Consider the following 27,394-nt stretch of genomic DNA (forward strand, 5'->3'; position numbering starts at 1 on the left):
AAGTAAATAAATAACGAAATAAACAAATACACGTAAAGCATTTTCTTTAGTTGCCCGAAATTAATTTAACATTTTTTGCAGTTTGCAACTGTGAAGTCCTCCTGATCCGAGGGAAAAAATTATTTTCATAGGTACTAGTACTCATAGTTTAGTAATGCCGGTATGTTGGTACACGTTACTTAACTGTGGGTGCAGATTACTAAATTGAGGGTACAGATTACCTATGAAATTAATTTTTCTCTACTTCATGATAACTTGAGAAAAAATGCTTTACGTGTAGATTAGATTGAGAGTGTGTTTTTTTATGTGTGTGTTTTGTTTCTGTACTTGTCACTTACCATTGGTGCTTTTCAAATATAACTAATTGAAGCAGTGCGCGGCATGACTGGAACAAAAAATTTTTTTCATTTTTTATTGACCTGATATATTTTTATGGTAGTTTTATTTATATATTTATTTATTTTGATACATTACTCGTATTTGTAACACACAAAAGGATATGATAATGATTCACTCCGTTACTAGTAAACCATGTTTCCTGATTTTCCGATTTCGTGACTGTTCAAAATAGCTGCAAATGTTGAAATTACGTTATGAAAACTGTGGGAAATTAAATTTTACGACAAATAATATGACTGTTGAGCGTTTTGTCTGTTAAAAAAAAAACTGGGAAGCTTAAAAAAATATACAGGAAGTGAAATACAATTGGTCCTTCACCTGGTATCTCGTGTAGTTTACTGGTAGAAGCTTACGTCAATCAAACTTTTACCCCGCTCCTCGTGGATTGCCTAACCAATCACAGGATTTGTTTTTGAGTTGTAATGGGCGTGCCAACGCGCGTGGACTATCAAACCACATGAACTGTCATATGCAGCTGAATTGGAGGTAGGCTGCTAGCTCCTAAAGCTACTTTGGACCTCGCATGGAAAATTCACATTTGGACTTACACTGCAGGTAGGTTTCAAGCATTAATGTTGTTTCGGAAAGCGATTGGTTGCATTCTTTTAAGAGAATACTCTATACCAACAGATATTTTGGCGGCATGACTTCAAATAGTCATGAAATGTTAACGCTAGCTGGCAATGTTAGCAGCCATGCTAGGAATAACGTTATGAATGGAGATGACAGTCGCGTGTTTATACTTACTCGTATTTAAAACAGTGGTTACTTGAACTTATTGGCGGACTGTCTCATCACACTGTCATGTCGCATTTGTTAAGTATTGTTCAACCTTTTATAAACCATCAGTTGCTGTGATACAACGGAGTAATTTGGATTCTTTGGATGAGTTTGTGCTCCCGTGTTACTGTGAATACAATACGTCCAGATAAGGCTGTTAGATTTAAATTCAACTTGAGTTACAAACAGCATATTTAGACGTTTAATATAGGTGGATGTGTTGGCCTATTTTTTTATGTTGATTCCACAGTTACCCGAGTTGTAAGATGGAGGATCAACATGCAGTATTGTGTCCAGCAAATGTAGATAGGATGCGCTTAGAGGTTGATGCCATTTATTAGTCGGTTAGCTTTCAGGTGACACAGAACTGAATTTTAAAGTTGTCCTTGTCTAACGCTGAGAGGAGGCTATTGATTGTACCTGTCAAACCCGAGCTCCACATGGCTATAAATCACAATTTGCTTTTGTCATCACTGTTACACATTCCTGTATCATCAAGATTTAATGCTTTGTCATGAAATATCCACATCTCATTTCAGTATCATAGTCAGTAAAAACATTTTAAACTATAATTTAAAAATGCACCATGAAAACGTTATAACATTTCTACACCATTGAAATAGTACATGAGGTATAGATGCTCATACAAATCAGTCTCTGTTTTGATCGCCAAACGGAATTGTACGTGTGTGTCAATAGCACAGTTTTGAAATTAGTTTGTAATCGCAAAGGCAAACAATTGCTGGATGTGTATGACATAAATATTATTTGTAGAATGCACGTCTACTCGTGGACTGTGACGTAGGGGCGTGTGAAGTAGACTAAGGTTTATTAAAGTATTATCGTGGTAAATGAGCTCAAGTGTCCGAACAAGTGACGAATATCGATCGCGGTATGTAGCAAATATGACAATATAGCGGTCGGTTGAAAAGTTTGATGAGTTGTATTGTCGAAGCATTGAGTAATATTACTGCTAGAGAAGAGTGGAACTGCGCAGAGTTCGCCTCAGTCGAAGCTGGACAACGGCAGGGCAGCAGAGAGCGACCAGACCGTCGTGCATTTATTATGCCCAAATTGATCAACAATTGCCAGTCGAACCGCTCGGACCCATGGTGAAGAGAAAGAAGACGTCGCCCACTTCCGAAGAGCATGAAATTTGGTATATTTGCCTTCGAAAGAAACACTTTAAATAGAGGTCGAATGCACCGACGGGTTCTCGTTGTCGTTTCTGCAGGGCGCTAAACTGAAAAGCGCTCGCATTTGAATGTAGTTCATATTCGACATTAACATTAGCGAATTTGAACGCTTGGGCGGCTGCTAAACACTCCGGAATGTGTCTGTGGTTAAGTTCAATTTATTTCGAGGCTGTAAATGAATATATTTGGCGTTGTTTTGTCGGGACTGTAGAGGGGATTTGAAACAAACAGCGGCGGCCATGTTGAGAGACGGCAAACGTCGTGTTTAGAAGTTAATTTTGCTCATCGCTTTGCTCCTCATGTGTCTTTTGGGACTCTGTGTGTTGTGGCAGCATGACACCGAGCTCCAGGGAGGGGATCGGTGTAGATGGGACGACGAATCCGTCCAGAAAAGCCGACGGTTACGACGAGGAGGAGAGCGGAGAGCAGGCGACCGAGGAGCGCAGTACAAAGGGAGACGAGCGAGTGGAAATTGTTAATCCAGCACCCGCTACTCTCAGCTCCGGTTCGGTTCAACCCGGACCGGGTGCTGGCCAGCAGACCCAGCCCTCGGTGGAGCCCAGCGCCCCGTGTCACGACCAGCATCATTTTCTCCGATCGAGCGTTCGACCTCCCAGCAAAAGGATCCGGAAGGATTCCGTGGGCTCGACCATCAACGGCCATGGCGGGGCCAAATCGAAAGGTAACATCAAACAGGAGTGTGGCTCAAGTGTTTATGTATTTAGTCTGTCCACTAGCACTGGTTATAAACAGATTTTCAGCTTTGGAACAGTGACACAGCGCTCAATTAAAAACTTGGATTGTCACCTCTCAGGGTGGCAACCTCAGGGTACCTTCTGATTCAATACGATTTGTGATACAATGATTATATCTCAATAAACCTATACGACACCTAAAGGTACACTGGTCAGGAAATCAGTCTACGACATTCTACGATCCAACTACTAAAGATAGCTATTTCTAACTGGAAAAATAAAGTTTTTTTTTTTTGCACTGTCATGGGCAATCTGTCAGACACTTGTCTTCCTCATAGGCTGAGGATATTTCAGTGCAACATTTCTCTTAATAAATACAGCGACACTTTATATTTGCAACATTTTTAGATCAAATGAGTGTCTTTTATGACTCATCACCTGCCATCGACAATAATAGACATATAATTTCTTTTAAAGTGGGGAGACTGGCTTTGAGTGGTCATGTTTGAGTGCCATTGATGGTGCTAGACCACATTTTGACTTGGAGGGCCTCGCAGTCAAAATGAATTGGACGTCTAGCACAGTCAATGGCAGCCAATGACTTAACATACACACTATTCTAGTAGAAAATTTGGTAGCAACCTGTGGGTTCCTTTATTAAACCGTGACATCTTTTTAAAACAATATATCAATTCTTGGCAAGAGCATCTCAATAACATACAAAGTAGTGCGATATATTGCCGTATTGATATATTGTCACACATAGTAGTCACCTCATTAGTTTGAGCCATCAAGTTGAAAGAGGCCTTCCACTGTGCAGGAATATGCAGTAATTTCATGACTTGATCAGTTCCATTAAAGGATGAAAGTTATCAGAAACCTAAATACAAAATGACACTTTCCTCATTCTTTGAATGTCAGAATTTGCTGATAATACAAACGTATGATCTTGTGAAAAATATGTGATAGTTTGTAGCATTTCCGTTTTGGCCCATTTTTAGATTTTAAAGATAATTTAACAGCCAGGTTTCATTTGTAGATTGTAATGCATGTGGTTTAACTTGAACATTCTGATGAATAGATCAAGTGAATGAGCACCAATACAAATATAATGACTAAAAGTGATGCAGTGGTTTTACTGTAACAGTACTTTCAGTAATGTTGAACTGCATCAAACTGAGAGTTAAATTTAATGGATTGACTCTGTCACATCAAATAAGGAAAGTAAGATATTAGAAACTGCTCTCGATATGCTGCATAATAGCAATACACATTTGTCAAAAGCACGAAATGTCAATTAAAGCTAACCATTATTATTTTTGAGAAGATAATGTTGATATCTCGTTTTTTTATTATACAACTGTATTCATGGAGCTTGCAGTTTTGGTGTCTCATGCAAGTTTTTTTAAATTTTTTTTTTTAATATGCATGTGTTTGTCTAGACATTATTAGTTTAAGGCTTGACGATAAGGGTCTTATTTCCTGAGTTGCTGGCATAAATGAAGTATAAGGGAAGCTCAATGTTAATATAATTGACAAAGTCATATGTGCATTGATGCTATATTGGTGCAAATCTATTTCGAGAGACGCATCTAGGTTAATGTCTCCGGACGCACACATAGCGAGCAACTCCATCTGTGTTTGTTTTGATGCTTTCTGGCACCATTGTGCTTTAGGCTTGGGTAAATTTGGCCATTGAAGCCCACCCTGAGTTTGTTTTGGACCTGTATACGGGAAACTTTGCCAAAGGGACCAGTTTGCTATTCTTGCTTCTCTGCCAGAGCAAAACCCTAGTTTGAAAGTCTTAGATTTAGAAGGTTCTGCTTCTTTAACTACCTCACATAAATGCACTCTTTTTAGTAATGTTAATGGTTTGATTTGACCTTGAATGTTTCTTAACTTATGGATGTATGCATTACAGGAGCAGAGAACTGTTCCTCTTCCCAGGGTGCAGTTGGACAATCTGGACCCATTGCCGGCTCCTCAGGGGGAGTCTCTAAGACCACAAAGGGCCAAGGACCTGCCGAGAAGGAGGAGCAAGCTGGTAACCAGAAGCGAGCCCGTCGGCAGTGGGAGTCTTGGAGCGCAGAGGATAAAAACAGCTTTTTTGAAGGGCTCTATGAGGTAGGCGGAACTGCCACTTTACATTAAATGGATCTTCTCGCATAAAGCTTGCATTTGATATTTATATAATCACCTCTCCAGCATGGCAAGGATTTTGAGGCCATCCAGAATAACATTGCTATGAAGTACAAGAAAAGAGGCAAGCCAGCTAACATGGTGAAGAACAAGGAACAGGTCCGCCATTTTTATTACCGCACATGGCACAAGATCTCCAAGCACATCGACTTTGCCAATGGTACGTTGACAGACGTAACATGAATCGGGGGGATATGAGTTTTGTATTTTTCCCTTCATGAGATCTTTGGGCTGTGGCTACACAATGGTGACGATTACTTTATGTATTCGGGATTTTTTTCCAGATTTTTTTGAGGAGCACTTAAATCAGTGCTTCTCAATTATTTTCTGTTACGCCCCCCCCAGGAAGACGCAAACGTTTCGCGCCCCCAACTCTGCCACCACTGTGAATAGGCTATACATATATAGATTTGTGTTAAAAATTATTAAAAGTTAAATAAAATAAATAAATTAATATGAGTACCCCTCTGCATAGCATTTCCTTGTTCACATAAAAATGTAACAGATTAACTCACACTTTATTTCACTTTAACATTTCTGTTTGTAGCAGAACAGATTTAAAGCGCATCTTTGCCTGAATAAAAAAAAAATTCACATCCAAGCAACACACTCAAGGTAATTTTTTTGACCATTTGATACTGAAAACACAAATTTAATAAAATTAGTAAATAATAATAAATTCACATTGATTACCAACAATAACTCAATAGTACAATATGGCAAAAAAATAATTGACCGAAAAAATAGAAATTAATAAATAAATAAAAAAAACGACACTGTCATTGGACAGAGGGAAATTTTATTTTGGCTGCAGGCGGTATCAGTTGCTTTGCTATGGGGTGAGGCTATTTTTGCACTGAGCAGCTTGGTATGCCACCTTATATGATACTAACAGTGCTCGCTGGTTTACAGGTGTAACACTCACAAAGCCGAACGATTGTTAGCAATATTCGGCATGTTTTTGCTGAAAAAAATCAAGTGGCTTATCAATGTGATTGGGGTCTAATGTATTTAAGTTAGGTCTTAATTGATTTGGCTTTATGCTGTCTGCTGACAATATTTTTAGACACAGTAAATGTATAAATAATATGTTTGTATTGTAAATATGTTAACATATTGGTCTTTCCTCGTCTCCCACTGAGGCCAAAAGTCACATACACTTCGTCATATTTCCATGTTTTAGCTCATATCAGCTCCTGCTATTTGCCGTGTGCTCTTGTTTAGTTAAAAACTACTGCGTATACTCTGAAAATGAGAGCGCCACTGCCATCCACTGAGTGGATGTGCAATTTCACTTTATTTTAATATGGCAAAAAAGTATGTTCTCCGAGGACACGTACTCCCCCCCGGCATCGCTCTGCGCCCCCCCGGGAGGGTTCGCCCCACTATTTGAGAAGGACTGACTTAAACTAAGGTTTTTAAAATACTATAATCTGGGTGAACAATATGTCAAACAAAGTTTAGTGCACTCTTTTCTCAAAAATAGTAATTAGCAAAAATGGTTGGGATAGTAGCGCCACCTGCTGATTTTGCATGCACAATTGTATTGAATAAGGCACTTCTATTATTTGCTAAATTTAGGGAAATCTTTGCTAAATTTAGGGAAATCCTTTTTTTTTTTTCCTCCTCCCCTTATTTTGTACATGTGATTATAGTTTCGATATAAACGAGGCCTTCACCATGCTGTTATTTTGCATGCAAATGCTTTTATTCTTGGTGATATGAGCTTCGTCTCCTCCTCAGTGTACACTCGAGTCCTGAAAAAATCTTCTCAGGAGCTCTACGGTCTCATCTGCTATGCTGAGCTCCGCAAAAAAGTTGGAGGACGTAAGTAAAGTTCTGCACTCTGTTCTTGAACTATGTTTTTTGCCTGTGGGTGTGAGGTCTCAAGGGATGCAATTAAGTGCTGCACGCAAACAACCTGCTCCACCCAACGCCCCTCCATTCACTCACATACACACGTACACCTATGGTCTTTTGGGAAATCTGCTCCTCAGGAACGCTGTTGTAAACAATTTTTTTGGCTTTATGTTTTGTCTCATACAGTCATGGACGATAAGAATGTGGCGAAGCTAAATGAACTCATCCAACAAGGGTAAGTTATTTTATTAGGTTAAATAGTGCAACCAAACATGCTCTTTAAAAATACAAACAGTTAAAATTGCTCTGGGGTATGAAAGATTGAACACAAGTGAGAGGAAATTTGTCATTTGTGTTCAACATTTCTATAAATTTGGTAGATGACATTTTTCTCATTGAATTAGAGACTCATTGTTTTGTTGAACAATTCGTAACCTTATCAGCATCATAAACAATTGTTTCATATGTTTTCAAAGGACTACAGTAAGTCTTATTGAATTAAAATGTGTTCACTGTTGAAAGGGCCCCTACTAAAAGCTTTAAATAGCTTATTCGGAGTGTCCCTTTCATGCATCTTGTCAGATGAACTGCTTGTATATATGACCATGTTCTTGTGTGTATCATGATACGATGTGTGAATAAACTGAAACTGAAGAAAATGCGGTTTCATTTTTAGTGCAGATCTCAGTTACTTGATTCACTTGGCCTCTTATAACTGTCCCGTTTGTTTGATCAGGGCCACCACTGTGCGCTCCAAAGGGAGGAACTTGCGAATTAAAGCACCCATGTGCCGCGCGCTGAAGAGACTTTGTGACCCAGATGGTGAGCGTCTCACACACACTTATGAACTTGGGAAAATGCTTAGTGAACAAACAATACTGTTGAAAACGCAAAGTGTGTCAATCATGAGGCTCAGGATTTTGTATGGGCGGGTTTTTAGCAATAACAATAGCAGTGAGGGGGCTGTTGGTGTTTCCATGGTAACACTACATGAGGAAAAGGGTGTGCAGTAGGAAGCTGGTGCAGGTGATCGAACTGATGAATTGTCAGATGATCAATACTAGTGCGCGTTAAAGTTGGAGAAAACGTGCTAAAACCTCTATTTGTCTCCATGCAGGAGTAAGTGACGAAGAAGACCAGAAGCCAGTGCGTTTACCCCTGAAGGTAGCGGTGGAGCTTCAACCGCGTAGCAACTATTCCTGGGCTCGCGTTCAGAGTCTAGCGCACAACCCTCGCCTCAGGTCAGTAACCCTAGTGAACTGAGCCGCGTGCCCACATATAGAGTGAATTAGTGCAGATAAAACAATAAAACAATAGAGACCAATTGACCTTTGGATTTTAAGTTTTACAGTCTAATGGAGGAAAAAGACAGGAAGAGTTAGTAACTTTTATCATAAGCAATCATGTAAATGCTTGTGCTAAATATTTTGGTAACTCATCATCCTTTGTTTTATTTGGCTATTCTAACCAATGAGCAGTAATTTGGCGAATAGGCATCATAATTCTTTGAGTACAACTAATTAGTTGAGCAAAAGCTACCATTTCAATACTCACTGCTGTTGAACTCGAGTTTCCTTGTGGACAAAAGTCCAGGGGGAAAAAAGCGTGTGACGGGATATTTTGGTGTCCAATACTAATATTGTATTTATGAAATTACTGAATACGAATCTAAACTTTAGATCAGTGGTTCTTAACCTGGGTTCAATCGAATCCCAGGGGTTCAGTGAAGGTTAAGACACGCTGGGCCCTACTTTTGGACGCTGACTAAATCTAGGCAAAGTTGCGTTTAGACCAGGTTTTTGACTTAGTCCCCAATTTACAGGCTTTATTCCAATTCTTTAAACTGCTAGTCCTAGAGAAACTGGTTTGCTCAGTGGAAGGTTGACTTTCACTCAGTATAAGGAAGTACAACAGACCTACGGGTAATGTGTACTGTGTTTACCTAAAAAAACATTTGCGTCACATTTTACGCCATAAAAATAGTATGTGAGGCAAGGATGTGATAGAATGAGAATGTCGACATTAAAACAAAATTGGAAACAACAGTGTGAAATGAATCGAGTTTTCCAATGTGAAAAGCAAATCAAAAGGCAAAATAATTTGCTGTGAATTCCTACTGTTTATTGGATTTGGGACGAGATTCACGTTTTTCATTAAATTTGATATCCTTTGAAATGTAAACATGATAGAAACTGCACGGTCAAGGTTAATTCCACCAAACAGGTTTAATGTTGTACAATACAAAATTAAATGATAATAATAATCCTCAGATATAAGCATTGGGCCAGTCTTGCTTTAGTACTCTGATGATGCTGCAGGCATAAAATTTGGCCCGTTTAAAAACATGCTGTCTAAATGAGAAGAAATTTGAATTGAAATTCACTTGGGTTTTAGCGTGCTAGCTCAGATTTATCGATTTTGAATTTGGGGGAAAAAAAGAACATTTTTGTAATTCCTAAGGGTTCAGTTAATGCACGGGTGAAACTCATGGGGTTCAGTACCTTAAGCAAGGTTAAGAACCACTGCTTTAGATGCTCTGATAAAAACAAGTCGTGCAAGTATTATTTATATTCAGAAGGCAAAACTCAGGTTCTGAGTGGATAACTGTGATTTTATTTGTACCAGGATGGTGGTGGAGCTTCACAGGAAAGTTTCCAGCCTCATTGAGTACCTGAAACAGAAATGGGCCTATCATGACCAGAGAATTGTATCCTTTAATATTTTGACTTATTTTCATTTTGATCCCTTTCAAAAAAAGCAGAAGTTTTCAAGCGTATCAATTCTACCCGAGCAGCAACGCTTTTATGCACAGAATGCTATTTTTTCTTAACTACGCTCTTTAAGATCAAAAGTCTAATGGAAAGGGAAGCTTTAGAAGAGACTCAGTCCCACACCACTTCTCCAAACAAGTCTTCGCCCGAGGAGCTCTTTCTTTTCCCGGCCGAGAGCAGCTCCCTGACCACGCTGCCCGGCGTGGCTCGTGTGGTTCACTCCAAGGCTTCGTGCACAGTACACTGGCAAGAAAGCGGCAAGGCCCGGCCCAATGCCAAAGAGCTACCCGCTGCGCAGATTCTAGGTATTCACACTGCTCCACCTCTAAGGACAAGCACCAAATCTGGACGAGGAAACGCAGTTTCAACTGCTTCAGCAACGGTACAGAGTGACAACTGTCAAACAGATTCACCTAGCCTTGAAACTTCACCCGATGGTTCTGCCAAGTTAGAGGAGAAGAGGCCTACATCTGGCTCAGCACTTCCTCATCAAGTAATTCCCAGAGAGGAGGCAACTGACGGAGGACTTGTTGAGGGGAATAAAACTTTCACTGCCAGTGTAGAGTTCAGTGGAGGCCTCGTAGGGACCAAAACAACAGATGTATCATGTAGTGGTGTAGAGAGCTCGCTTGAACAGTGCATGGAGGAGCAGAACGTGACCACCACTTCCTCTCCAGACGGCAGCCAGACAGCTCCAGCCAAGCTCTCCACGGCTGGCCCAGAGGAAGGAGTGCCGCAGAGCAAAGAGCGAACTGTCGAACAGATCAGAGGGGAAGGCTGGAACGTCCGCGACGCCGAGAATGTCACGCTAGCCGAGTTGTACTTGATGTTTGGGAAGCCCGGCAAGCTGCAGCTGGAGTACGAGTGGCAGTCCGTCTCAGACCCTCCTGAAAAAGGGCAAGCGCAAATCCAGCAGAGAGCACATAGGAAACAAAGAGTACTACGATGTTTGCTGAGACTGGTCACCACAGAGGTCAACCCCAAACCTTTGGTAGGCATTTTTGGGTCCTTTATACTGGTCTTGATACCTGTTAAACCATTTTGGCATCACAAACTGAACTTGTTAGTCTTAAACTTAAAGGTATTATATGGAATTTTTAGTGTTAATTTAAAATACTTTACTACTCCACACATTCTTCACCAATACCCTGATTAGTACAGAGAGCCCTGACATTTTCTTCCCATCAATAGAGACACTTCGGGTCGAACACTCTAGGCCAGGGGTGCCCAATCCCGGTCCTCGAGAGCCCCTATCCGGTTTTTTTCCATGTCTCCCTCCTCTAACACACCTGAATCAACTAATCAGGATCGATATCAGACTGCTGCAGAGCTTGCTGATGAGCTGATCATTTGATTCAGGTGTGTTAATGGAGGGAGACACTGAAAACAAGCTGGATAGGGGCTCTTGAGGACCGGGATTGGGCACCCCTGCTCTAGGCGAACACGCTCCTGTTCACGTTCACGCACACCCCTGCAGCAGCAGTGCTGTTTCAAAGTCAGAGCTTGGCAAAACAACTTTTCTAACACTCTTTTCTATTTTTTCTAAAACTTGCAACCAACAGTAAATAATCATGTTTGTTGTTTTTACGTTTATGGTGCTGATTTGATGGGTGACAAGCATGCGGGCCATGCACGAGCTTAACACAGCCTGTAGTTACGCTTTGGCCGGAGGTTATTGTTGCGAGTACAAATGTGACAAACTCTATATAGCACCTTTACCACTGCTATTGATAGTGATCGAAATCCAAGAGGGAGGACAGACTAGGGTATGACCGGGCGAGTTGTGTGCAAAGCTTTAACTCATTGACTGCCATTGACGTCAATAGATGCCCAATCCATTTCGACTGGAAGTTGGTGTCTATATGAAAAATCCTAGTGCATACAGTATTTTTTGTTTTTAAAATGTTTGTAATTCCAATAATGTTTTGTTTTGTTTAACTTGATGGCAGTCAATAAGTTAATTGGCCTCTCGAGATCAATTGGTCCAAATGTTAGATTCAAAGTACCGCATTGGGGGGTTACAACGGCATTGCATCATTCTGAGATTTGTTGTATTTGAGCTAAAAAGTAAACAAATATATGTTAAGCACCTTAATATGACTCAGTGTTACACCAACACAGCCTATTTTCTTATTCTACTCATTACAATCACTCAAGGGGAAATTCAACTCCCACTCTGCTGTAGATTTTGTTGAACGTCACACATAACCAGATCACAGGCATGCCAGGAGTGAGTTAAGTGAGATTCGGGTGTGCAATCTGTGTTGCACATCTTGAGCTGGGGGTGTGCCTTGCTCAAGGGCAATTTGTTAAAGCAGACTAGCATTTTTTTTTTTTTTTATACGTAACTCTTACTGGCTGTCCTTATTTTCTGCAGTTGTATCTAATTCTTTCATCCATTGTATGATTGTACAGTGGGGCAAATAAGTATTTAGTCAACCACCAATTGTGCAAGTTCTCCCACTTTAAAATATTAGAGAGGCCTGTAATTGTCAACATGGGTAAACCTCAACCATGAGGGACATAATGTGAAAAAAAAAACAGAAAATCACATTGTTTGATTTTTAAAGAATTTATTTGCAAATCATGGTGGAAAATAAGTATTTGGTCAATACCTCAATACTTTGTTATGTACCCTTTGTTGGCAATAACGGAGGCCAAACGTTTTCTGTAACTCTTCACAAGCTTTTCACACACTGTTGCTGGTATTTTGGCCCATTCCTCCATGCAGATCTCCTCTAGAGCAGTGATGTTTTGGGGCTGTCGTTGGGCAACACAGACTTTCAACTCCCTCCACAGATTTTCTATGGGGTTAGATCCTGAGACTGGCTAGGCCACTCCAGGACCTTGAAATGCTTCTTACGAAGCCACTCCTTTGTTGCCCTGGCTGTGGGTTTGGGATCATTGTCATGCTGAAAGACCCAGCCACGTCTCATCTTCAATGCCCTTACTGATGGAAGGAGATTTTCACTCAAAATCTCTCGATACATGGCCCCATTCATTCTTTCCTTTACACAGATCAGTCGTCCTGGTCCCTTTGCAGAAAAACAGCCCCAAAGCATGATGTTTCCACCCTCATGCTTCACAGTGGGTATGGTGTTCTTCGGATGCAATTCAGTATTCTTTCTCCTCCAAACACGAGAACCTGTGTTTCTACCAAAAAGTTCTATTTTGGTTTCATCTGACCATAACACATTCTCCCAGTCCTCTTCTGGGTCATCCAAATGCTCTCTAGCGAACCGCAGACGGGCCTGGACGTGTACTGGCTTCAGCAGGGGGACACGTCTGGCAGAGCAGGATTTGAGTCCATGGCGACGCATTGTGTTACTGATAGTACTAGTAGTCTTTGTTACTGTGGTCCCAGTTCACTGTAGGTCGTTCACTAGGTCCCCCTGTGTGGTTCTGGGATTTTTGGTCACCATTCTTGTTATCATTTTGACGCCACAGGGTGAGATCTTGCATGGAGCCCCAGATCGAGGGAGATTATCAGTGGTCTTGTATGTCTTCCATTTTCTAATAATTGCTCCCACAGTTGATTTCATTATACCAAGCGTTTTACCAATTGCAGATTCAGTCTTCCCTGCCTGGTGCAGGTCTACAATTTTGTTTCTGGTGTCCTTTGACAGCTCTTTGGTCTTGGACATAGTGGAGTTTGGGGTGTGACTGACTGAGCTTGTGGACAGGTGTCTTTTATACCGATAATGAGTTAAAACAGGTGCCATTAATAAAGGTAACGAGTGGAGCCTTGTTGACCTCGTTAGAAGAAGTTAGACCTCTTTGACAGCCAGAAATCTTGCTTGTTTATAGGGGACCAAATACTTATTTTCCACTCTAATTTGGAAAAAAAATTCTTTTTTCAATTTTCAGTTTTTTTCTCCACATTCTGTCTCATGGTTGAGGTTTACCCATGTTGACAATTACAGGCCTCTCTAATCTTTTCAAGTAGGAGAACTTGCACAATTGGTGGTTGACTAAATACTTATTTGCCCCACTGTATTTGTTTTTGATGTTCCTGTTTCCTTTTATAGAGCAGCATGTGTGATGATTCTTATTCTCTTCCAGCCTCCAGAGTTTTGTTCCACAGCCACGTCACCTCTTAAGACTCCTCAAGAGGAACAAAACCAGACCCTCACGCCTCCAGGAAAAGCTCCAATCGCGGTGGTCCGTAGCCCGAGCTTTGGACGACAGCAGGGCTCTGCCCGAGGAGCCAAATTACACCTGCCAAACGTTGGAGGATTAGGTATCTCCAGACCAGTATGCACTTAGTTGTTCAGAGTCACCTCCTATCTATTTATCAGTTTTTTCCAATACCCTGTTTTACTTAAGGTGTATTCACACGTGTTCTTTTTGGTGCAGACCAAACAAAAAAAAGTTTGTGGTGCGCACTTTTGGGTTGGTGTGAATACAAACCAGCGAACTCTGGTGCGGACCAAACAGCCGGTCCAAGACCTCGCCGGAGAGGTGGTCTCAGTTCGCTTTCAAGTTGACCATGGTGCAGTTCGCTATAGGTGTAAACGCGACCGCACTGTGGTCTGGACCATAGCTCAAATCTCATACCATTTTGCACGTAACAAGCTTCCGTAGCAAGGAAATGTTGTTTGGTTAGCATCCCAGTCAGTGGTTAGCAGTACATTGGCTAATATGAGTCGGGGTTCAATGTGGCGCAATGAGGAACAGAATGTCTACTACATCCTTGTAAAATGAACATGCCATCAAAGACCTCTGACGCTCCAAATTTCCTGCAAACGCTTGTAATTGGTTAAAACAAATCATTAACAGCACAGTTGCAGTACTCTGAAGCTCCACATTACCCGGCCCAGACCGTTTTGATTGAACGATTTTTGTACTTGAATGATTTTTGCACATACATAGGTTTGTTGTCAAATCCTGGGTCGCTTTCTCAAAGAGCAATGTGAAAAGGAACCACCAAAAAGTCCAGACCGAAAGTATTTTGGTGCGGACCAAAGAAAGTGAAATAAGGAGTGATACGGCCTTAAGTAACATGTCATCTCGCACCACTTAAAATAAAGTGTCCAGTAAGATGCAGATAATGTTGAACGGTCAGATTCATGGTGGACTACCACATAGCAACATGAAATGGAGTCATCATCATCATATCTTTTCTTCCTCCTTAGGTTCACGCAACTTTCCTCGCTCTCTTCTTGCATCATCAGCGGCAGCAGCCAGTGACTCTGAAGGCAATGTGTTTGCAGTACCCACCACGCTCCCTCCAAACAGTACCCGCCACAGCCGAATGTTCTCCCCCAACAAGGAAGCTGAGCTAGCCCTAAAGCAGCAGCTCAACTCCATTAGTGTAAGTGTGCATTTTGCTCCGGTGAATTCCAAGCCAAGAAAGTCGTATTGATTACAAATAATTTTATAATGGTAGATGCAGTCAGATCTTTTCCTTTCACGACCAAGAAAACCTCGAAACAAACTCCGGAAGCCGCTTGTCGTTCAGGTGAGTTCTTTGTCTTCCCGAAATTGGCCTAACAAGTCGGACATCCAACTAAGATACTCTGCCTCATCTACAGCGAACTCTTCTACCGCGAACTACAGGGGACACTTCTCAACACGTTTGTTCCTTCTCCATCCTCTCCAACTCCGCTGCCACAGGTACTGACTTCAGGGTGCTGTGATATATTTGCGTGGAAATAATCTCACTTTTGAGCTACTCAATACCGAAGTCACTGGGCCACAACAGTGTAATTATTATCTGTCTCTCACATTTCCTGTTTCTTTCCTCAGGAACTGGATCTTTCCGGCCAATTCAAACCCGGCTTGCTCCGGCCTCCCTCGCTCTACCGTCCAAAGTCTCTTCCTCGGCGTCCTCGGCCTCTGCGGCAACCAACCAGCTCTCCAGTATGTATGATGGTGTTTTTGCAAAAGTACACTACCGTTCAAAAGTTTGGGGTCTAAGGGACCCCAAACTTTTGAACCGTAGTGTATCATATGGGATTTTTCATTATGTACACCAAGGTTCAAAAGACCCCAAACTTTTGAACTGTAGTGTATCATATGGGATTTTTCATTATGTACACCAAGGTTCAAAAGTTTGGGGTCATTTAGACCCCAAACGTTTGAAACTGTAGTGTATGTTCATGTTGAATGCGTATCGCCAGGTTTGCAAAAAATGACTTCTTGCTCTAACATCACCAAGATATACTGGCATTTCTTCTTAAAGGAAACAATTATTTTCACATAATCTGTAAAGGACATGTTTTCCCCTATTATTTTTTTTGTTGAATATGCTGCAGGAAAAAGAACAAATCTTGATTTCAATGATAGAATTTCCTTTTTGTATAAGGCGGAAAACACTCAGTTGACTGGAAGTTCTGCTCTGAGACCAACAGCAAAACCCTAACTGGAGGCGAGAGCAGAATTAAAGATGCCATGATTTTAACGAGATATTATCGCGTACTTACCTCGTGTCGATCCAAAAACTCAATGTGGCATGTATCATCGAGTGTCAGCCGGATTTTGGAAGTATTTTATGGGTGAAACATGGTAATATAACAAGGGTAGCGATGCAGAAATCACAGACATCAAGGAGTGGTCAAGATGTTCTTTTTCATATATTTACCCTTTTTTTTTTTCAATTTTTCTTTGTTTGGATCGATTATTTATCATCTATCATATTGGGGAAAATGAGACAGTAACAAAAAAATACAATTAATCGATAGTTATGAGGTAGATATCCGTGACTTTTTTACAGACGCCAAATTTTTCATTGTGACATAATTTGTTTAAAAGTTAAAAATATGCGAGTGAATAATTTTTTCAAGTCGTTTTTTTCTTTCTTTCGAAAATTAGACATCAATTAATGATTCTAAGCTAAAACTGACATTTTCAATAATAAATATAAATAATTACCTTTGTTTTATGGCTGGGTTGGAACAAAAGCGGTTGCGCGACGTCTGTAAACGGGGGTTTCCAGGGTAAAACAGACAAAAATAGTTTGGGGGCTTAATGCGCCATGAATCTGCTGAGGCAGCATATAGACATATTGTTCTATCAAACACAACAGTTCTTTTGGCTTAAAATACAGCAGTTTATTTTATAAACGAGTGCAACAGCAGAAACTGCTTTTTCAGTCTTGTCTGTTTTTCGCCATAAGCAAAGATGAAAAATCAATCTAACAGCAGTTGTTCCCTGCAAGTTTCTGACCGCTTCTAGCTTCTTTCCTAGGTGCAATTGACCTGGCAGCAAAAACTGCAGGCATCATTCCTGGAAGTCCTTGTCGGGAGCCGAATTCTCCTGCAGCTGTCGCTCCTGCAACAATTGCTGATGCTGAACCAGAACCTCAGCTTCTCCAGCACAATGTCTCAGAGGTCAGAAAAGTGCATTTGCATTTGGGCTGCAGCTATCAGTTACTTAGGTAATTGATTAATGTAAAACAAATAAGTGTTTATGCTGGCAATAATAGTTATTTTGGCTTGCTAAGATTATACGTTCAAAAGAGCATTAAATGCGAATACAAAATAACATTCCTAAGTATTTCTTTAAACTATGCAGAATTGCACTTTCATTTCACAATCGCAATAAATGCATTTAAAATTAAATTAAAATAACTGACCTTAGCCTCAAACGATATAAACAAATAAATGAGGATCAAACTACAACAAAAGACCAGTTGGTTAACTTGCATAGCAATAGCTCGCTAGCTTAAATGCTATAAAATGCTAAGGTTTTTTTTTTTATATAATGCTCTTAGCAAATCGTTCAAACACAATCCCACAAAAACTGCTAAATATACTTCTAAACTAAATAATGAATGTATAAACAAACATTAGCTCAAACAAACATACCTTATGTTGGTCTTAACAGGGAACAGCTGGATTCAGCCATGTTAGACAAGTTATGGCATATTCACTATTGCCTTAGAAGGCTGTGTATCCACCCAAATCAAACTCGAATTCAAAACAAACCATTACAATGTCACTCAATCCTCAAAGCAGCAAAATTTGATCAGAAGCTTTTTTTTAATCAAATTACTTGTGTTAAGCGATTCATTGTTGCAGCACTAATTTGCATACATGCAGTATTAGAAGTGGGAAACTCTGGGTACCTCCCGATACGATCTGTGATACAAGGCTCACGACAATGATTATCTCAAAATATAGAATAGACTTCGTTATTTCTAAATGGAAACAATATTTTTTGTACTGTTGCGTACAATCTGTCAAAAACGTTTGTCTTCACAGACAATGAGAATATTTCAGTGCTACATAACTGTAGAACATTATATTAATGTAACATTCTTATAAACTAATGAGTGTCTTAACGCATTGCCTGCCATTGACAATGATAGACATCCAATTCACTTAAACTAGGAGGACTAACGTTGAATGTTCTTGCTTTTCACACATACCTAAACACTGTTAAAATCCCGCGCTTTAAACAGGTAGCCCTTATGTGTGAAACAACTTTCCCGGGTCGACTGATACTGAGATGACGTGGACATTTACCGAATCGCGTCTTAGTATAACTAGACTTTCTCGGGAACCAGTATGTGTGAAAGCAGGCATTAAATTTCCGTGCCTGAACGCAATGGCTGATGACGCAAATACTAGTACATTAGGTATGTGACCAAAATATACATTTTACAGAATGCAAATAAAATGGGTTTAATTTGAATCTGCATGAACTTGATTCCATTGATACACGATCATTATTCTATGACAAGTAATAACAAAGATTTTAGGGCTAGTTTTGGTCAGCAAGTGTAGAAATTCATCCAGTTTGGACTTTGTGACCCTACTTTGCCATTACGATGTTGCAAGGTAAAGCCTCTTCCTTGCTTATTTTACCACCATTGAATTAAGCAAGGCATCAATGGAAAGTTTAGTCAATTATTGGTTAGTTAATGCAGTTGATTGTGCGTTCTCTGTGACTTCACATCAGGCTAATCAGCGCATCCCTTTGTAAGTTGGTGACTCTGCATCAAAATTTGGCATGTGGGTGTCGTTTACTTTAAACTTCCCCTAAAATTTGCCAAATTAAGAATAGCGATGAAGGAAAGTTAAATACAGTGGTACTTCGACACACGATGTTTTCGACATCAGACGTAAAATTTGACTCGCCATTTGTTTCCACATCCAACGACATGCTCGAAATACGATGACATGACAGCACCACAGACAAACGCACGGCAGATTTTCTTGAGAGAAATCAAAACGGGTTTCAAAAAGGTTGATACAGGTGGTGAAACAAGGAAGAAGGTGACGCTTACCATTGAAATGATGATGCAAATTATAGAAAAATATGAGTGTGGGTTACGCATCCGTGAACTGGTTCAACAATACATCTCCATGGTCCTCCCCTGAACACCGTTCACCAGTCTTTATAAGTTAATGTGACAATTATTATTGTGGTAACATCGCCCAAAAAATTTTCTTATCCAACACAAAACGCAAAGTCTCCGCCACAGTTGACTGTGTTCTCAAGAAAACATTGAAAGTGAAAGTAAGCTGTCAACCTTACCGCTCCGTCACGTCAGCCGCACGGTGCATTCAGGTACAGCAAATAAAAAACGTCCGCCACATTAGAACCCGATTCATTTCATTATTACAGGAATTATTATTTATAATTTATTTGTTTTCCTATGTGTAATTGCCATTTGTAATGGTACCAGCAGTATTTATTAAGGATTTAGTGTAGGTTTTTGGGCATCAGAACAAATTAATAGAATTATAATGTATTCTTATGGGGAAAAACCTGCTCGACATACGAGCATTTCGACTTACAAAAAAGGTCCTGGAACGAATTAACTTCGTATGTAGAGGTAGCACTGTATAATGGTTGCATGACAATACATTTTTATAAATTTTCACAAAAGGTTTTGTTGAAGAAAAATATCAGTCAAACAAACAGCCCGTGACTTAAAGTTGACCAGCAGAAAGTGTTTGTACTTTTAATCACTTCTCTGTTTCATAACATATCAAAACAAGGCATTTCTGTCCACGTTTGCGGACTGTGAATCACTTTGTCACGAAAATGTTCACATCCATCTAAACATGATATTCCTTCCATAGAACGGTTTGCCCCCTCCATCTCCTGGAGTGACAGAGGCTGGAGACTCGCTCCTCTCTCCGCCCAGCGTCGCTTCCCTCCTTGACATCTCTCTGCCGGGCCCCCCAGAGGAGGCTATGACCCCGGGAGAGAATCAAACACACATCAGTGACTCCATCATCGAGCTCGCCATCAATTCTGCTCACTACGGTATGTGAACACGGGAAAAACCTCCTCGAATAAGGACCGGCACAGTCATTGAAACGCAGCGTCAATAATTTGATGGCTGTTGTGACGCAGGCGAGGAGGCGGCGCTCTCTCCGGCCAAATTGAGTAGCAGCGACGGCTCCAAGCTACTGGCTTCATCTCCCTCCGTCAGCCCGTCCCGGGGCTGGATTCCTTCGCCCAGCCACGACCCGCAATGGTATCCAAGCGACTCGTCCGACTCCACACTGGGATGCCTCCTATGTGAGTCTGTCTTCTAAAGATCAGCTTTATTACTTGGAATGTAGTCTATTTATAGTCATTGAAAATGATAGAAATTAAAATGCTTCGAGTTGATCTCAAGTAGACTTCCAATCCATTTGACGTAGGAGGGTAGCAGTGAATTAACACAAGTTAATTCGCTACTACCCTCTCATTGAGTATTTTTTTTTTTAGTTTCGAGTTTAAAATTTTAGTACCGTGACAACAGTACGACAACATTAATTTTGATGAAAAGTCTTAAGCCAATGTCATGTCATTCCAGCCAGCATGGTCTCTTCTGATAAGGGAAGGCGGAGCACTCTCACCCCCTCCGGCCCCTCCAGTGGCACAGCTTTGCTCGGTCCCAGCTTGCTGGACTGCAACTCCCACGATTCCTTTCAGTCCCGCGGGCTTCCTGATGTGGCTGAGGTACAGTATAGAATTGTGCGATATAGAAAAAAATCTAATCTAATCACGATATTGGCCATTTTATGTAAAGAATCTTAGGCATGTGCCGGTTTGAGATTTTGGCGGTATGATAACCTTAAGCAAAAATACTTTGGTATCACGGTATTGCAATTTTAGCTCTAAAATGTGTTATTTTGAGAGGTATGGGTTAATTTTTTTCCCATTGATCAGGATTTTAAAAAAATGTTCACAACATATTTGCAAATTGGAACATCAACAGGAATATAATGTTAAAACAATGGCCCTGGGGTGGCGCCGCTTGTCTGCATGGCTGTCGCGTGTTTGGTGGGGCTCTTGCGCGGCTGGATGTGATTGGGAGCGCTCGGGTGGGGGCCCCGGTGCTGGGAAAGGCGATGGGGCGGCGTATGGTCGGTTGCCGACGGGCTTATACTCACAAGGGATTCACACAATTACTGGTTTCTAGATTACATAGCTGATTTGTGTACTCTCCACCACTCCCAATCACTTAGCTTATAGACTCCTCCCGCCCCCTTCTTACCCTGGTCAACCGGAAATACTTTTAGCTGACGATAACACCAACATATACAAAGTTAGTGTAGGCGTTCAATGTATTTCTTGTTGTTTGTGTTTCTTTCTTTTGTGTTTTGTCTTTTCTTCTCTTCCCCCATAAACCCATCCTGTTCGCTGCTTTGTCATAATAAACGAGGCATGTCAAATGATCACAATGGGAGTATGTCATACTCTCAGTGTGAAACATTAAAACTGTTCAGACCAACCGGAAACTTAGACTTCCATTCTCCATGTCAAACAGCCGAACAGGACAGGTTTTAAAAAAAAAAAAAAAAAAAAGATTTTTTTTTTCTTTTTTAAATTGACATTAAACTGACCTGCTACAAATTTTAAATGTATCAATTATTGCTGCAACCTGAAACTACCTAGTGTAAACGAAAGCAGCACAGAAGCATACATTTGCTCAAATGTAAAATAGATAATTGTCTACTTATACTTGTGACCAGTTGCTGTAACTTTTAAGACTGCTGTGTATTAAGTTAGCGTAATATCATGAATAAATTAATATCTTATTAATTCTAATCTAAAAAATCTGATTAACATCTACTGATACTTGTGACAAGTTGTTCTAACTTTTAAGACTGCTGTGTATTAAGTTAGCATAATATCAATAATAAATTAATATTGATATTGGAACGGATTATCTTACATGCATTACTCGCATATGGTTGGCTAAGACATCTTGAGGACTATTGGTGGTACTACTTCGTCATATGGAATTCCATCACTGTACCAAAATGTGCATTGCAGGAATAGATCTATTTATGATGATGATGATAAATATGTAAAATGTTAATAGAAAATGTTATATCATTTTGGCAATATACCGTATGTATCGCACAGCACTAGTGCAGTATGTTTAAACGTAACTTAAGCAAACCTGTTTTATATAGACCAATTAAAAACCTTTAATGTATTTTCCGCACTATAAAGCACACATAAAAGCCTTCAATTTTCTTAAAAGCAGACAGTGCGCCTTATCATTCGATGCGCCTTATATATGGTTCATTAACATGACATTCCCTTTAGCGCAGCACCATCTAGTGCAGTGCTTCTCAATTATTTTCTGTTACGCCCCCCCAAGGAAGATGTAAATGTTTCGCGCCCCCCCAAACTCTGCCGCCACTGTAAATAGTATCATTTGTCTATAATATTACTATTAAAAGTACGCCTCTGCCTCACATTGTTTCCTTTTTTTCTATTACAGAAAATAGCAGAGATAAACTTATAAAGTATAACTTTATCAACATTGTTTTGTTTGTAACAGAAAAGACTTAACGCGCATCAATTTGCCTGAATTTAAAAAATAAGTCACATCCAAACTGCAAAAATACACTCAAGGTACATTTTTAACATTTGATATTGAAAAATACAATCAGTATATAATAACAAATTCAAATTGATTAGAAACATTAACTCATGAGGACAATATGCCAAAAAATTTGACCGCAAAAACAGAACTGAATAGAAGAAAAAAAAGTGTCTTTGGACAGAAGGACAGTTTTTATTTTCGCTGCTCGCAGCTCACAGTATCACCTTCAGTTTGCAATGGTGTGGGGTAATTTTGCACTGAGAATGCTAACAGTGCTCACTGATTTACTTGTATAACACTGACAAAGCGGGCCGATTGTTGGCAATATTCGGCACGTTTTCGCTGAAAAACAACCAAGTGGCTTATCAATGAGATTGAGATGTCTTTAAGTGGCGTCTTGATTGATTTGGCTTCCGGCTGTCCGCTATAATTATTTTTAGACACAGTAAACAGTGGTCTTTCCTCACCTACCACTGTATTAAATGTCAAAGCCAAAAGGCAAACGGCCCGAAAAAAGCGCATTCTCGGCGGCTGAGGGAGAACCGTAGGTGAGGGCGGTCGTCGTGATGATCCCAAGCCGAAAATGGCACGTCTCGGGCGGACACGTGAGAACCGGAGAAGACAGCGGGTGCTGCGTGAGTCCAGCCGGAAAACGGCTTTTGAAAACGGCGCACAGATCTTCATGTCTCTCTTCTGTGTGCTCTTGCTTACTTCAAAAATATTGCGCGCACTTTGAAAATGAGAGCGCCACTGCCACCCACTGAGTGGATGCGCAAGTACACTTTATTCTAGTATGGCAAAAAAAGAAACAAAAAAAAACCCTGGCAACGCTCTGCGCCCCCCCAGGGGGGTGCGCCCCACTATTTGAGAAGTACTGATCTAGTGGATGTATAACGCAACCAACCACTACTACTGCGCCTTATAATGCGACCCTATATATAAAAACGATTTTAAAATAGGCCATCCATTGAAGGCTTATACTCCGATGCTCCTAAAAGTGAGGAAAATACGGTAATTCAAAATGTATCCCTGCCATATTCAAGTGTTTTTACAAGTAGTTGCTGAGATGTCATGCTTTATTGTGCATTTAAAAAGTGTTGTGTTGGGCCTACAGATGGACTCTCAGCTTGCCTGCATGATGAGCGAGAGCAGCGTGGACTACATCGCGCGCTTCAATGACCTGGCTCAGGAGCTCGCCGTGGCCGAGCCCTCCATTCCGCCACCTTGAGGGAGGGGGCGAGGGCGCCTCCCTTGGCCTAGCGCCATCTGGATAAAAAAAAGTGAGCGCATGCGTCCTGTCGCATCGGAGCAAAGACAATTGCGGGAACAGACCAGTACTTAAAGCCATCCCCTGCCCTGATTGTTGAAGTGCAATAATTACATGCCCTTTAAAAACCATCAAGTTTACAAAACACAACCTCATGTACAGGAAAATACTTTGCCATATCTGAACAAAAAAAGAATATTTTACTTTTGTCTTCTCCTGCTACTTTTGAATTCTACCCCCTAAAAATGTGCAAATCCACCAAAATCTGCAGTTAATTGCTCACAGCATGTTAAGAATATTCGGTGAAGTTACAGGAGGAACCACAATGTAACAGGCGAACTTGATTTGACCTTGTCTAAATTTAGGAATCTCGTGTTCAATTGTTTCAGTTGTTCAAATTAAGTCCACCTGTAAATCTGTGTCGTGCACTTCAAAGTTCATCCTGAAATTTCACCCAAAGCCCAATGTCACTAACCTTTGTGAGTAGTTTACAGTATATATATTGTTTGGTAAAGAGCTTGCTCATCAGTGTGTTCTGCCATGTATTTAACTTGCCTTCCATTTCATCTCCATCAGGTCTGCTTAATCTGTTTATTTTCCAGCACGCATTCAGTTTTTGAAGGCAGAAGGAAAAATGGCAGCTTTGGATGGCAGAATGTTTGACGACTATTTCAATTTGGTGCTGAAGTGTTTGAATTCAGTGTAAATATCTGACACCTTGATTGACTAATTGTGTCTAATGATAAGAATAATTCAGGCTGCATCGACTAAAACACACATACGCGCTGTGAAATCACATTTGAAAACTTAACAAAGGATGCATTAATTGTAGTTCATAGGTTTCTTTTCTTTTTTGAACAGGAACACTGCATTTAAAGGCCACGAAAGCGAATGTCATCAGCTCCATTCGTTCGACTGGTTGTGTTGAATACAGTTGAAATGTTGACTGTTAGTGGAAGCAAACTCTCGTGCCAAAGTCACTACCAATAGCTGCCGCAGCTTAAACCTCAGGCTGGTCTTTTTATATGGTGAAGTTGAGGTGAAGTGACGCTTATCCCATGTTGGTGCTTACTCATTTACTGCAAATACACAACTCATAAGTCCAGTTATTGCATCGAGTGATTTATCAAACCAGCGTCATCCTAGTTATTTCAAAGGTGGGGAAATATAATGAAGCTTTCAAATTCAATATTGTTTTCAAATAGGAACCAACATCTTTTCAAATTTGAATGTTTTATTCGTATGAAGGATTTATTTGTACAAATGGTGATTCCAGTATTCACTGCTTTTGTATCATAATGTAAAAAATGCTGTTTGGAATATTTATTAACATTTCTAAAGTGGTTCTCTTTAACTTAAGACAATATCTGAAAAATGGATCAACCTGTCCAAATTTCCGTTGGTTAAAGGTGTTTTTATTCTGTGCATAAAGTTCACTACAAAAAGCTTTTTTTTTTTTGTATTTGTGTTTTTTTCCCCCATTGAGGATGTTGGTGAGCTTTAAACTTTCAAAAATGTTTTGAATATCATGACATCTGGGAAATGTGGATACTAGTTTGAAATATGCCAGATGTCATGTACAAAACTTTTTTTAAATCGAACTTCTGCAAAGATCATATCAAATACAACTCGCTTTTTTTGGCAAATGCTTGCAATATTTCAGAGAATAAAATTGATGAAAGTTTGCAACTTGGACCAAAAATGCAGCAAAGTTTTGAAATTACAGCCACAAAGAGGCAAAAGCTTTAACTGACAGGCTGTCATTGACAGCAATAGCTGTCCAATCCATTTGAAACTAGAGGGTTGGCAACGAATGAAGGTTCATTCGCCCTTTCGTTTTAAATAGATTGGTCGTCTACTACAGTGTATCCACTGTCTTAAAAAGTCTTCAATCATTTGAATTTAAGGCCTTAAAATTTCTAAAAATTTCCTTGAATTTCATAAAAGGTCTAAAATACAATTTTGAAGGACTTTATTGACATTATTACTACTACGAGTAGTATTTCATGCTCATTTGAATCTCAGTGTGAAAGAGCTGGGAATAAATGCATATGGCGGAAAACACTCGGGTGACTTGAAGCCAAATTTCAAAATTGTCCAATATGCATGTGTGATACATCATTGGAGAGCTTAAAATCTCAATTTTCTGGGGTAACAAAAATTTTTAACAGGAGGGCATTAAAAAAAAAAAAAAAAAAAAATTAACGCCAAAACCCTAATTGGAGGCGAGAGCAGAATTAAAGACGCCACGATTTTAATGATATTATCGCGTACTTGCCTTGTTTCGATGCAAAAACTCCATGTAGCATGTATCACCCAGTGTCAAGACAGCTGTGAATGGCCACAGCCGGATTTTTTTATTTTATTTTATGGGTGAAACATGGTGATATAACAAGGGTCGCGATGAAGAAATCGCGGACAACAAGGAGTGGTTGAGATTTTCTTTTTCATATAGTTGCCCTTTTAAATGTTATTTTTCAAATTTTTTTTTGTTTGGATCGATAACTTGTCATCTAACATATCGTAGAAAATACGACAGTCACAAAAAAAATACAATTGAGCGATAGTTATGAGGTAGATATCTGACTTTTTTACAGACGCAAAATTTTTCCATTGTAATGTAATTCGTTTACAAGTTGAAAATAAGCGAGCGGATAATTCGATTCGATTAAAAAAAAAGTTTTTTTTTTTTTTAAACTAAATATTAGACCTCAATTAATGATTCTAAGCTAAAAATCACAGACCTTTTGAAAAATATAATTCTTTTTATGGCTAGGTTGAAACAAAAGTGGTTGCGCGACGTCTGTAAATTGGGGTTTTCAGGGTAAAACGGACAAATTAAAAATAGTTCGGAGGCTTAGTGCGCCATGAATCTTATGGCAGCATATAGACATATTGTTCTATTAAACAAGTTGTTTTGGCTTAAAATACAACAACTTTCTTTAAAAGCGTGCAAGAGCAGAAACTGCTTTTTCAGCCTTGTTTGTGTTTTCCGCCATATGCTTTGCAAGTACAGTGGTACCTCTACTTACAAAATTAACTGGTTCTGGAAGTAATTTCGAAACTTAAGTAGAGCTGCGTTTTCCATGTAAATGCCCTAAATATGTTCCAAGCTCCCAAGAAAATCAGACAAATTTTTTATAATGCGTAAAAATGCATCAAAACATGTAACAAATACGTGTTACAATTAAATTATTGCACAATAAACATAAAATCTGGGCTGTGCATAATGTATAAAATCAGGAATAGAGTAAAGAATAAAAGTTAATACACTCATGTAAAGCTGTCGTAACAAGGGGCAAATGAAGAGGATGCTGGGATACACAAATACAGTAGAGATCCCTCTTAGCCAATTGGATATCAGTAATGCTAGGAAAGAGCCAATGGAAGAGCAGCTATAAGTATCTTATGTTCTGTAAACTTTGGGAGCTGCGAGTATC

General features: G+C 39.9%; 1 protein-coding gene across 2 annotated transcripts; it reads left to right on the forward strand.

The window, feature by feature from the left end:
- The first annotated feature begins 846 nt into the window (after window positions 1-846).
- Window positions 847-25,471, forward strand: cramp1 (cramped chromatin regulator homolog 1). 2 transcript variants are annotated; one of them, XM_057861587.1, is made up of 20 exons: window positions 847-954; window positions 2,708-3,057; window positions 4,992-5,194; window positions 5,276-5,429; window positions 7,013-7,096; window positions 7,316-7,364; window positions 7,866-7,951; window positions 8,247-8,370; window positions 9,755-9,836; window positions 9,974-10,891; window positions 13,963-14,140; window positions 15,036-15,214; window positions 15,290-15,361; window positions 15,435-15,516; window positions 15,649-15,762; window positions 17,089-17,231; window positions 19,935-20,121; window positions 20,212-20,379; window positions 20,660-20,805; window positions 23,802-25,471. In XM_057861587.1, the coding sequence occupies exons 1-20, from the start codon at window positions 923-925 to the stop codon at window positions 23,913-23,915; spliced, it is 3,465 nt and encodes a 1,154-aa protein (XP_057717570.1). In that variant the 5' UTR covers window positions 847-922; the 3' UTR covers window positions 23,916-25,471. The 2 variants fall into 2 exon arrangements, with proteins under 2 accessions (XP_057717570.1, XP_057717569.1); XM_057861586.1 differs by lacking the exon at window positions 847-954 and adding an exon at window positions 2,055-2,338 and having other exon boundaries at window positions 23,802-25,469.
- Window positions 25,472-27,394: the final 1,923 nt, after the last annotated feature.

This window comes from Corythoichthys intestinalis, chromosome 16, assembly GCF_030265065.1.
Source record: "Corythoichthys intestinalis isolate RoL2023-P3 chromosome 16, ASM3026506v1, whole genome shotgun sequence".
Taxonomy (NCBI): Eukaryota; Metazoa; Chordata; class Actinopteri; order Syngnathiformes; family Syngnathidae; genus Corythoichthys; species Corythoichthys intestinalis.